Source organism: Erpetoichthys calabaricus, chromosome 2 (assembly GCF_900747795.2).
Source record: "Erpetoichthys calabaricus chromosome 2, fErpCal1.3, whole genome shotgun sequence".
Classification (NCBI taxonomy): domain Eukaryota; kingdom Metazoa; phylum Chordata; class Cladistia; order Polypteriformes; family Polypteridae; genus Erpetoichthys; species Erpetoichthys calabaricus.
The window spans coordinates 231,195,597-231,209,420 of NC_041395.2; the positions used below are offsets into that span (position 1 = coordinate 231,195,597).

A 13,824-nucleotide genomic window follows, 5' to 3' on the forward strand; every position below is an offset into this window, starting at 1 on the left:
GGAAATTATAGATGAATCCGGAGGAGAAAATTCAACTTTTTAGCAGGACAACTGTCCCAAGGAGAGGGCCAAAACAATACAGGAGTATGTCAAGGAATAAAAGATGAATGATATTGAATGGCCTAGTCAAAGTCCTGTTCTCAACCCAGTCAAGAAGGCATGGAACAATGTGAAAAAGGTAGGAAACAAGTACTGCTTTTAAAAATTTAGATGAGCCCGAGCAAGTCTGCCAACAAAAACAGACAAAAATCATCATATAAAGCATACAAAGATGGTACAGAATAATTCCAAAAATTCTTATTACATTAAACAAGGCTAAACAAAATATTAATTGCTTTTTGTCTGCATATATAAGAAATAACACTTTATTTCAGTTTTGCCTGAATAATATCCATCCATCCATCCATCCTCTTCCGCTTATCTGAGGTCAGGTCGCGTGGGCAGCAGCTTGAGCAGAGATGCCCAGACTTCCCTCTCTCCAGCCACTTCTTCTAGCTCTTCCAGGAGAATCCAAAGGCGTTCCTAGGCCAGCCGTGAGACATAGTCCCTCCAGCGTGTCCTGGGTCTTCCCCGGGGCCTCCTCCCGGTTGGATGTGCCCGGAACATCTCACCAGGGAGGCGTCCAGGAGGCATCCTGATCAGATGCCCGAGCCAACTCATCTGACTCCTCTCGATACGGAGGAGCAGCGGCTCTACTCTGAGCCCCTCTCGGATGACTGAGCTTCTCACCCTGTCTTTAAGGGAGAGCCCAGACACCCTGCAGAGGAAACTCATTTCAGCCGCTTGTATTGAGAACCTCAGTGTAGTAAAATTACAAAATAAAACAAGATTTTTGGCTATCATTTGTAATACACCAACAATTCAAAAATAGTAGTCTGAATATTTTTGTGTGTCCATTCTGATATGGATCTACTAAAATACTAATATCATGTGTGCTTCATACAGTAATTTGCTTTGTATTGCTCAGTAATAATACATATATATAATACATATATGTGGCAGGTCTTTCATCTTGTATCACTCAAAAATATTATTTGCTAGATGAAGTTATTTCAATTATATGTAAAAAGTTCTATGTATAGAGTACAGAATTAAGAAATTCTAGAGAGACTGAACAACAACACAGTGTAAGATATTGTGTTACCGTAACTTATATGAGATAACTAGCGCAGTTCAGCTATAATGATTTTTACTTTTGGATTATGTGACAATTTTCTGTCCATCAATATTGTGAAACTGTACCATACATTTAATAAATCACAAAATAACTAATTTTTAATTGTAATTGTAGAGGATACATTTTGAGGCATTATAACATAATCTAATAATCTTTTTAAACAACTGGTTAATGTTTTTTGTGCACAATTATATGATGTAATTTTAATAAACTCTTGTCTGAACATGGAAAAAAGGAGGCCCATGAGTTGTGAGCTGTAGGTTTTCCATTATGTCACACAAAAATCAGTCCAAAGGCAGTTTTATAATGTATAGATTTTGTGGCAAATCAAAAAAGTACCATTAGTAGTGTTTAACTTCCTCTCAGACCACATAAGGTGGTGGGAATACCCAAAGCTTCTTGCAACATTTCCCCCTAAAGGTGTCTCTGTAATGCTAATGAAGCATTTTCACCAAAGGATAGGTGTATAACAGCAGAAAATGTCCTGAAAAATAATCCAAAATAGCACCACACATGAGTCTTTTTTTTCTTATTGGAATGTGTTAAAAATAATAAAGTCTGGGGGGGATTTGTTGTGTGCAGGGCAACAATGCCATATGAAATGTGAATGGATGCCCGAAGACAATTAAAATTGCTTCCTTTATTACAGCATAAATAAAGTAAATAAGAAAATTAACCTGATAGTAAAATTATGTCAACTGTGAAAGGCACACATAAAACCTACTATCATGTTCATTTTAAGTTAAATCAACTAAAGACAACTGGGAAATGGCAATACAGTATATCTGAAGTTTCATCTTTAAAACCTTATGTTATGCTCAGTTTGAGTAAAGTCAGCCTAACTGAAATTAGCAATGGCAGTATACTTCAAAATAGTTTTCTGCCACTATCATCTTAATTTCAGCCTGTTTCTTGCTATGTCTGATGCTTTATCCCTTTTTATTCAATGCAAGATTTATACCTGTTGAAGAATTTTACCAATAGCGATATACAGAAGTACCAAAAAAAGGACTTTTTTTCATTATTAGTCATACATAAAGGCTCCCAAAATATTAAGCAAAAGTGGTACAGCACTTCTGTCACACAGTTCCAATGTCCTGGGTTTGAATCCAGGCCTGATCACTGTTTGTGTGGAGTTCATTCATTCTCCCAAATGCAGCATGTGTGAATTATTCATTGAGTGCTCCATATCTCAAAGACATCAGTGATTTCACTTACAGCACACAGTTATCCCAGTGAGTTTAGTATGATCTGAAGTTGGGTCATGTTGTACTCCCAAAACTGCCAGGATAGGTCCTTTCTCTAGGAGTCCTGGAACTGATCAAGTGGATGGATGCATCACCCCTTTAGAATGTCTTGTCAGTAAAAATATCATTGCATATACGCCAGTGTTTAAAATAAGCTTAAAAAATTATTATTTGATAAAATTGTTAATTTCCATTGTTCTGCATTATTTTCATGTTGTAAATGGCTTATCTTGCTTTGTCACCTTTCCTTCTCTTTTCACCACAAATAATGTCAATATCAATGTCAATTTATTTATATAGCACATTTAAAACAACATAGTAATGCTGTGGCCAACGTGCTTTACAATAATAGAATAAAAGAAAAACAAAACAACATAAAAACATAAATAGAAATAAAATATATGAACATAAAATGAGATACATAATAAATAGAAGTAATGTTATATAATCACAAAGAGGAAACCAATCAGTATACTGAAGGTTACGGAATGCAAGTGAATAGAAATGAGTCTTTAATCTTGTTTTGAACAGTTCAATTGTAGATGGCTCCTTTATATGATGAGGTAAAGCGTTCCACAGGCGAGGAGCAGTAGCTGCAAAGGCCCTGTCCCCCTTGGTTTTACACTTGGTACGAGGGACAACAAGAGACAACTGATCAGAGGATCTAAGCACTCTGGATGGCTGGTGTAAAACACACAGTTCAGATAAACAGGCAGAAGCAAGCCCATGTAAAGATTTTAAAACTAGCAGCAAGATTTTAAAATCAATTTGAAAACTGACAGGCAGCCAGTGTAGAGAAGCTAAAATAGGAGAAACAGAGTCATACTTTCTTGCCCCAACCAGAAAGCGAGCGGCAGCATTTTGGACCAACTGTAACCTGTGTATCAGAGATTTGTTAATCCCAGAATACAGCGAGTTGCAGTAATCGAGGCGAGAAAAAATAAAAGCATGAGTAGCTTTCTCAAGATCCCTAGAAGATAAAAAAGGCTTGATCTTACTAATAGACGAAGTTGGAAAAAGCAACCCTTGACTACAGAATTTACTTGTTTCTCAAAAGAGAGGTTACTGTCAAAGGTAACACCAAGATTGCGGACTTGAGGTTTGGAAAAGACAGAGAAAGAGCCGAGAAGTCCAAGACCAATTTGGGCTTTAGCTGATGGACCCATTATAAGCACCTCCGTTTTATTTTGATTCAGATCAAGAAAATTATTAGCCATCCAGGATCTTAGTTCAGAAAGACAGTTGTGGAGTTGATATGTTGCAGAGTTGCAGACAGGAATATAAACCTGAGTATCATCAGCATAGCAGTGAAAAGAAATGTTAAATTTCCTAAAAATCGCTCCAATAGGGTGAAGGTATATAGAGAATAAAATAGGACCCAAAATGGATCACTGAGGAACACCATATTTAAGAGGAGCAGTAGATGAAAAAGAGGAATTAAAAGTCACTGAAAAGTGTCTACCAGTTAAATATGACCTGAACCAGTTAAGAGCAGCTCCATTAAGCCCAGCAAGATGTTCAAGCTGCATCAGCAATATTTCATGGTCAATGGTGTCAAAGGTAGCGGACAGGTCAAGGAGGAGAAGGACTACCGCATCACCTGAGTCAGTAATAAGAGAGATGTTGTTGAACACTTTCAGGAGTGCCGTTTCAACACTATGATAACGCCTAAAGCCAGATTGGTAGATCTCAAATAAATTATTGGAGTTAAGGTGATCGACCAATTGATTATAAATAATTCTTTCTAGAATTTTAGCTAGAAACGGCAGTTGGGAAATTGGACGAAAATTGGCTAAAACTCCAGGATCTAATTCTGCCTTTTTTAGATGGGGATGGACTGCAGCATGTTTAAAAAATGAGGGCACAACACCCGAACTAATAGAATCATTTATAATGGCTAGTAAGGATGGGCCCAACACATCAAAGGCATAATTAACATTAATTATGATAAAATAATTATGATAACACGAAAAGGCGTGGTGGTACTATATCGAGGGGGCTGGAAGCTGGTTTAAGGGTGTCAATAGTTCTTTTTAGCTGTAAAAGTGAGACTAGATCAAAGGATTCTAAGACAATGTCATGATTAACAGTAGAAAGTTCATAGCCCGTTTGAACAATGCCACAGCGGATAGTATCAATTTTGCTGACAAAGAATGATAGAAACAGGTCACATGAATGAACAGTGCTATTTAATCCCATCGCAGAGTGAGGGTGAATGGACGCGTTAATTTAATTAAATAAGACCCTAGGATTCTTTAAATGACGGGATACTAAATCAGCAAAGAAACTAAAAATCTGTTTAGAGACAATCAGTCCATCTTTTTTCCAATGCCGTTCAGCAGTTCGACAGGCGCGGCGCAGTGATAGTGTACAGTATTTTCATTTAGCCAGGGAGCAAGTCTACCCTTGTTACTGCTTATCTTGGGCGGAGCAATTGAGTCTAAAACCATTTTACAGGAAGAATTAAATTTTACGACAGAATCATCGATACCATTATTACCAATCAGCCACACTTCTCTGTATTTAGCTTCATCTAGATATTTTACAGTGTAATTTATCATATAATGCAACTAAGCTCAGCTTTCTCACTTATTATCCGTATGTGCAAAGAAAACTGTATGATTATTTGAGATTAAGTAGTATATTTACATTTCTTATTGCCTTTTCTTATGCCGATTTGCGCAACTATCGCCACGCCTGCACCCTTTATTTTTCAAAGGTCTGAATTCTGAAGTTTTTTATATATGTTTTAGCACTATAGGAATAGTAGTTTCTCTCTTTTTTATTTTTTCGCTCTCGATAACAGAAAGGTGTATTTTTCAATGCATTTCTAAAAGTTGGTACTTTCAAAAATAACAGAATTACAAACAGTGCATTCGGATTTGAGCAACTCTGGTTTCTGGGGAAGGTTGCTCTACCTTTTTATTGCAGAACAGGTCAGGCCGGTTTCCACTTATTTTTAGCTTCAGCTCAACGACAAGATACTTACTACCTGTCAAATAGTCGGGCAAAGGTAATCGAAGATCATGCCGAAACTCTGGACTCTCCACATTATTTTATTGCTAAGTTTATTTTTTAGTGGTTTCTCCAGAGCAGGTAAGTAGAATTTTAAAGTGTTAATCGTTATTAACCTGCCTCATCGTAGAAATGATTGCAAGTGATTGTGTTCCACGGGGATAGTTAAGATATTACCTGTGCTGAAAACCTTTAAAACAATGCATCGAAACAAAGAAGAACCTCTATGAGTACGTCCCGAAGGGGTCGCTTGGCGCTTTTTAAAATAAAGTTTTATAATCTTATTTATTAATTTTGTTTCTGTATGGTCGTCCTCCTCAGGATCCAGCAATTAACAAAATACACAAATATAAAACATATAGGGTGTGAACTATTTTTAGCGTGTACATGTTTATTATTAAACGTGTGTTTCGGAAAGGGTTTCAAATTTTTAAAATTAACGGATCAATCAATTCTGATATCATCCCACATTGTGTACAGGTCGTTTTTTCCAGGGGGACTTGGGGGACAGAATTGGATATAACACTGACAATATCTCAAAAAACGATCTCACTGAAATGTTTTCTTTACACAATATAATAATATAACTTAACTCTAAATGATCATATTGGCTGACTTTACGTAGCACTTTCAGTGTCATAAATTTACTGGATATCAATCACATTAACACATTTACGTTGAAATAAAGCCAACAGATTTCATTTCATTAAGCAAAGGGAGTCACGTGGTCTTTTGACATTATACATTCCATCCATCCATTTTCCAACCCGCTGAATCCGAATACAGGGTCGCGGGACATTATACATTTATTATGTTAATTGTACTCAAAATTAACATCGAAAAATGTTACTACTTCCTCAATACATAGTAGTATTAAGCTGATTTAACATAAACACGCTTTACACGTTCTATGTACATGATGACGTCACAGCATGTCCGGGTGAATTCCACCCCCTGGCTTACACTATCCACTTGGGGAAAAACAAGTTGGGACAGATTAAAAAGTCTTAAAAATACAGAGGTCGTACATTCTTAAGTAATTGTCTTAATTTAACAAATGGTAGTTTTGCTGTTCGAATATAATATTTTAGTGTTAAGATAACCAATGACAATGTCGTTACAGTAACATTGTTAGCTCCTTTGGTGCAACTAAACCTATTTACGAGGAACCTGTCGATATAACCGTATCAAGGTATTTTTACAGTTAGTCTATATTTGCTTGCTTTCCCTAGTTTTATTTTAAATCTGTATATTAGTTAAATGTTTACAGTATCTTCATAAAGACCCCTATATTGTTAAACAGGTGCATGGAATCTCATTTATAGTCCTTGCAAAGGAGATCCCTATTTTGGGTTTGGTCCAACAATGTACAGTACTGATAATCTGCCTTGAGCAGGTTGTTATTGCCTTGTATGCATGCAGTGCTTTCAGGGTAGGATCTGTCTTATAATTCTGAACTAGGTTAATTAAGTTCTATGTCAAATTAAATTTTCAGAAGCACTGAGATTTATATTACTATTAATACAATACTGTATGCTACAGAATCATGTAATTTATCATTTAATTTTGCATCAGGTTTTAGAACTTTAACACTTGATTACAATTCAATTTTAAACAAGCATTTATTCCTCACCAAGTACTAATTTAAGATAAATTTAAATTTGGAAGGGGAAGAGATATTAGTTGCAAATCAATTATTAGTATTCTGAAAAAATAAGCTAACATACTATAAAAAGCTATACATAAAAAAATAACTACACAGTTTCTGTTAATATAATTAGACCAGATTCTGCTTATAAAAGTACGTAATTAGATGATGACCAGGGGCCTCATGTATAAACAATGTGTATGCACAGAAATGTTGCGTAAGAACATTTCCACATTCAAATCGCGATGTATAAAACCTACACTTGGCGTAAAGCCACGCACTTTTCCACGGTACGTCATACCCTGTCGTACGCAAGTTCTCCGCTTGGTTTTGCAGACTGGCGGCACCCAGCATCAAAGCAGTGCTGCTGTTCCTGTGTGGTTACCCTTTCTTAGATCCACATCCACGATGGCGGCTTTATCAAATACACTGAAATTAACCGCATATCGTTCATAAATTTAATGCATCTGATTGTAATTAACCTGTAACAATATAATGGTCCACAGAATGGTCAAACTATTCTAAATACCATAACTACTTTAGCATTGTTACTCTCACTGCACCTTCTTCTTCTTCTGTCAGCTGCTCCCGTTAGGGGTTGCCACAGCGGACCATCTTTTTCCATATTACAGTACTCGCACTGCACCACTCGGAGTATTTATATCACTGTATCTGAGTGTGAATCACAGATCTACAGCGATCGGAAAGAGAATTATTGGTATACAGCATCAAGCACTCGCTGCCTCAGCCATTCGCTATTTGAACTGCTCTCATCCGACCAACGCTTCACAGCCTTTCCTGTTTGGACCTCGCGAGTCACAAACAGTTTCATCCCAAGAACTATACACGCACTCAATCAGTCCATCAAGTGCTCCTTGTAGAACTGTTTGTACTTGCAAGTTACCGTGAGGTAATTGTACTTATGATACACTTTATAAAGCGCATATTTACATATGATGACAATATCATTTTTAAGATGAAATGCAGCAAAATATGTTGATTATATTATACAGATAAAACTTTAACTACACGGTGCCGCAGCGCTAGCGAGCTTGAGCTTCGTTCATGGTTTGTTCCTGCCTCGCGCTGTTTTCATGCTATGGCTGGCGCGACACTGGAAGGATAGATGGATAGAATAATTAAACATTACGAAGATACTTCAATGTTCCTTAAAAGTTTTGAAGAATCGGCGTTCTAAGCTTACAGATGGCTTAACCTCTATTACAGAGCTGGTTATGTGGCGATTGGGTATTTGGAGAAAGAAATGTAAGGACAGGAATTGGGGGTTAGTACATTTGAAAAAGACAGTACTTCTGTAATAAAGCATTTCATTGAAGGTCGCGCATGGCGCAGAAAGCTTCTTGTGTAAGTCATGAACAATCACTGCGCCACCGTGTTCCCATGTTTAATAACATGCTTTAACTCATATCATCATGAAAATGATATCACGTATACTTCCCAGTATTTTAATTATTCAGAGAGCTGTAATATTACGAACATAATGGATTATGTGTCCTGTCGGAGGAAGAGCACGTAGTGATTCAGGCACATAGAGCACATATAAGATCAAATTCACAACAAAGCATTTAACGTGCTACTTTAGTTACGATGAGATTTGAGAAACTAGTAAATTAAACGATTTTAAGATGAAGTTTATGATGTTCTACTTTAATGACAAAATAAACTATGTGATTAAAGTGGAAATTTTGAGATTAAAGTTGACATTTCGTGCTTTTTTCACACTGTGTGCCTTTTTTTTCACTGTACCCTAATAAGCTTTCATATGACACTCAGACGGTGGGCTACGAGTCGCCTTTTCACGCCGACTTTGATATGTGACAACTTCTTTTTTATTTCGGGCACAGTGCGACTTTGTGAACTTGAGCTTTCGAGTTTCTCTGACACGCTATGTCATTCGATCAACTTCCTTTTGTTGCTTATATAACTGTTTAAACCAACAAATAGTACGTTTTTTTTGCCTCCATTTGGTATTCGCTGAAATTCTTCTATTTTTCCTCATACTTTTGCCATTGCCTTTTCACAGAACGCTGGGCTTAAGGGCTATTTATATTGATTTGCATATTCAAAGTGGTGTAATTCTGGGAGGAGTTGGGGTGGGACAGCAAGCGCGTGCACGTACGTTTATTTCCACGCTGAGCCGGATTTATGTAGCGGAAAAATGCGGAAGTTGGTGAACGCACAGATTCCTGCATCTGGATTTTTCTGTGCGTAAGCACATTTCGGCTTTTGTGCTTACGTTATGTTATAGTGCGAATTCTACGCACGGTGTTATGCATGAGGCCCCAGGTCTGTTGCCAACTTGGTCTGAAGTAAACACCATGCCAATGTTAAAAGAAGTTAAAAAAGAAGTCCATTATTCTACAGTGACAAGGATTATTTACAAATAGAGAACAGTCCTCCCAAGATTGGACATCTCAAGAAGTTCACTCAAAGATCTGAAAATCGAAAGAAAAGAAAAGATATTCTACAGCGAGGGATTAATAGGATTCTACTGGCATGACATCAGTAAAAGATTGAACAAGTTTGGATCTTATGGAAGGGCAGACAAGAGAAGTCTATTTCCAGAAAGCACACAACAGCATAACTTATCTTTGTGAAGATTTACAAAATGTCTGGAACAATTTCATCTGGACAGACAATGGCAAAGTGGAGTTGTCTAATGGTTATTCACAATGCCATGTTGGTTCAAAATCAAATGCAAAATATCACCACAATAACTTCATACCAAACATCAAGTACAGTAGTGGAGCTATAATTCGAGCTTGTTATTCAACCACTGGACCTGAAAACCTTGCAAGCACTGGTTCACCATGAACCCCTCTCTATACCAGAGTATTCTACACTTTTAAAAATGCTGGTTCTTTAATGGCATTTTATGGTTCCTTAGTGGTTTGAGTGGTTTGTCATAGAACCATTGCTTAACAAAACACCATTTCATTCTGGGAAGGGTTCTTTGCATATGAAGCAGGTTCTTTGAAAAACTTCCTAGTGTAGAGAAAAACCATGAAATCCTTAATGTATGGCAGGCTATCTAGCAGATCACTAACAGATTAAGAAAAAATGATGTAGATTGTGTTGTTGTATACATGAAGAGTCCTTTTAAAATAATGACATATTGGTATTTTGCAAATCTGTTACTGTCTATTAATTGCTATTTACTATATGGAGTCTGTTACAGATCTAAAGGTTCTCTCCGAAACCCCCATGTGGATTTGTATTTTAGGAACCAAAAGTGGTTCCTTTTGGCATTGCTCTGAAGAACCACTCTAGTATCTTTATATTTAAGAGTTCAGAGGGAAGCGTGTGGGTGTTTGTCTGACAGCTGCAGCTTGGATGATCATACAGCTGATAATGACACTAGGCAAACCAACAAATGTAAAACTGAACAGCTTTGGAATTCCCAAGTCCAAGTCATACCTTAAGTCTATCAGTAGGACCAAACAGAGAATTATACAGTATATAAATCAATGCCCTCAGACCCCCGTAAACTGAAGCAATATTATAAGCAGGACCTAGTTTCTCCAAGTCTGATGTAGTAGACAATAACTCATACAAAAATGATTTCTTCAAGTTCTTGCTGTGTAAAAGGGATATCCTTCAAGGGCATATTATGGAGCAACTGCCAGAATATTCTAACACTTTAAAGCAAATATTAGGGCTGGGGCTTCGGGGATACTAGAAGCCATAAGGTGAAGCTTAGCATTCTGTTCCCTGGTCCAAATGAAGACCAACTCCTGACCCAGAAGTAATTCCGAGGTGAATGAAAGTAATCCCTGGCATACTAATGTGATAGGATTTAAAAGCTCATTCTGGCTAGAAAGCCACCAAGCCTGTGGAGCATGTACCAGTGGAGTGTAATAAGTACTCTGCAAAATATGGGAAAATGTGTAAGCGAGTATCAGAAGGAGTGATTAAAATCAGAGATATTTTAGAAGCAAAGGAAGAAGCAGTAAGAGAGGGTATGACTTTTACTTAGTTTTTAAAGAATACTAATCTGAACCTGTCATTACTACTTAACACTCCATACTTTTAGGTGGTGAGAATGCACCTCCTTCTTAGGTTCAAGTAGTAAAAAAGTCAAAGAAAGTCCAAAAAAAAAGAAAAATGAATTTGTGGGCTTAGAATTGTGAGGACAAGGTTCATCAATAGTTTGACTGACTAGAGAATGAATGACCAAAGGCAGGTGGTGAGAAAAATTTGGAAAATGTTAATGGAGTTTTTGGTTTTGGACATTGTGGACATCTGAGTTTGGCATCCCACTGGTATTACAGTCCGTTGGTCAGGCCCAGCAGGGTAGCAGGTTTGTTGTTCATTTGCACTGTGCTGTACTTTTGATCTGTTTTGGTCTTTATATGGTTTTGGGTATTGTTCAAGGGATCCCCTTAAGGACAGAGCTGCTAAACAGGACTCTAGAAAACTCTTAATCATAGTACATTTACAGTAACGGCTGCATTTTGGCTTCTTTTTGCTGAAATAAGTATTGCCTTTTTAAAAACTGATATGTGTATGTGTCACGTAAATTATCTAATTTTAGGACTTGGTGAAAGCAAAAAGATTGTTGGTTATGTTTTAATAAAAGTGGGTATGTTTATCAGTTAGAATATTGTGACATGTTTGTACTCTGCCCACCACAGGCTATATGTCCTTGGACTCAAAATTTCAATTGACAGCAGGTCCCGCAAAACAATATTATGAATGCTTGTTTTTACTTGCACTTTTCATTTTTCACAATGCTAATGATCTACACCACAGCAGATTAATTCTTGTTATCCTTTAGACAACCACATTGAGATTTTAATTGCTTTTTTATATATAGCCTAAAACTGTACATATATCTGTGAACTATGAAGACAGAATAAAGTGATATCCTACCATTTGGTTTATATAATTAGCATGTTTGAAAGTATTCTACTGTCTTGATGGACTTGAAAGTCTAAAACATGTGTAACATTTTACTGTATCAAAATAGATATGGGCTAAAGGTTGTATGGCTTGGCAGCTAAAGTGATTAAATGAAAATAATACGGTTGCCTTTTTGTCATTAATGACTGATCATCTGTGCACAGACTGTAAAAATACATAAAAAAGTACTATTCATTTTGATGTGTGAATCAAGTTGGGTTGAAATAGAGGTGAATAAGTAACTATTTCCTCAAGCAGAATGGTTATTTCATTATTGGATTATATGTTCATTACTTTTTATGTTTCAAAAATGAATGACAATAGAGTGACCCTGCATTTATTTTATCACCATTCTAACACATCTCTTTATTTACAGAAACTCTGAAAGAAAAGGTATCAAAACTGGTAACATACAGCATAGTTATACCAGAAATTGTGACTGAGAGGGTGAGAAGGGACACAGGTGATTCTTCAGATTTCTTCAAGGTACGTACCAGCGTGTGTCTATTTCTGCCTAATTTTAAAATAAAAGATAAGACCTCTTTAATACACTAAAGCTCATTTTCTGTGTACCTGCAAATGTACATCTACTGGTAGGGAGAAAAAACAGAGTTGAATATCAGTAATGTCTGTTTCTCTTTCTTTCTATTTCATACATTCATATTTTCTAATGTCCACACTTTGCCAGAATCCAGTGTTCTAGCGTGCATGGTGTTTCACTACTGCAGTATTGTCCATCAATTCTTTCTCTGAATCTATTTATTCACAATAAGAACAGTACTGGGCACAAGGCAGGAACCAACTGTACACCTAACACAAAGGGTATCAATATAACTTCTTAGGTTCTAGATTCTTTTCTTAACGGGGGATAGAAAGAAATGTCACAACCAGTACTTGATCTGGGCTGGTACTCAACACAGTGGATGGACGGTCTTCCTGGCTGGGTTGGTTAGGAATACCTTACTTTTCTAGTGGCACCTGAGAACCCCAACAGAACTGCCCTCCAGAACTGCAACTCTCATGCAGCCCTGCAGGTGTCCACATAGGGGCCATACTAGAGAGATGTTGCCATCCAGCCTGTTGAGGAAACACATGACCCCAGAAGGCAGTTTCCTTTCATCCTTCCACAACTTCCTGAATGGGAAAGGTATCCCTAACCAACCTAGCCAGGAAGACTGTCCATCCACATCCTTCCATTATATAGACTTCCTGGCTGGGTAAGGAACCATCCATCCCAATCTGGAAGCCAACCAATCCATGCCGTTTATAACAAAACAAAAATGTTTACTATGGATTAAATCTGGTGGGCCAAAATTGCTTGCTGTGTGAGTGAGTGTACCCAGCACAGGACTGAAACAGAGCCCAAAGTTATTATCTACCTTGTACTTGATGTGCTGCTTGATGGGGCTAGATACCTGAATTGAATTAAGCAGGTTCATTATGTACATGATGTACATTTTCACTGTTTTTAAATATTTGATGTATTGTGTTTTGTATTTTTCAGTAACAGATGATTAATGACAACTGATGCTAATTTTAGTCTGGATTTGTAATCTTTCAGATACCTGATGAGGACAAGCTGTCGTATTCTCTTCCAATTGAAGATGTTACTCATCTCATTCACTTGGACAAGAATAAGTATGTTTAATTTCCTACCAAAGTAAATATGTGCTGAATCTGCTTTTTAAATACAGGCATACATTTTCTGAACTTACTTGTTCCAGTGCAAGGTATCAAGTAGCCAATTACTATCCTGGGCACAAGGCAGGGTCCTGCCCTGGACAAAATGCCAGTCCATCACAAGGAACACTTAT

At 37.1% G+C, this 13,824-nt stretch overlaps 1 protein-coding gene across 1 annotated transcript in view; it reads left to right on the forward strand.

The window, feature by feature from the left end:
• Window positions 1-5,366: 5,366 nt before the first annotated feature.
• The window catches only part of zgc:174164 (uncharacterized protein LOC570656 homolog), a 72,413-nt gene continuing 63,955 nt past the window's right edge, over window positions 5,367-13,824 (forward strand). Inside the window, exons 1-3 of the mRNA XM_028795235.2 lie at window positions 5,367-5,520; window positions 12,387-12,496; window positions 13,572-13,648. Of these exons, the coding sequence (XP_028651068.2) occupies window positions 5,451-5,520; window positions 12,387-12,496; window positions 13,572-13,648 (257 nt within the window). The 5' untranslated portion in view covers window positions 5,367-5,450. The remainder of the gene's footprint in view (window positions 5,521-12,386; window positions 12,497-13,571; window positions 13,649-13,824) is intronic.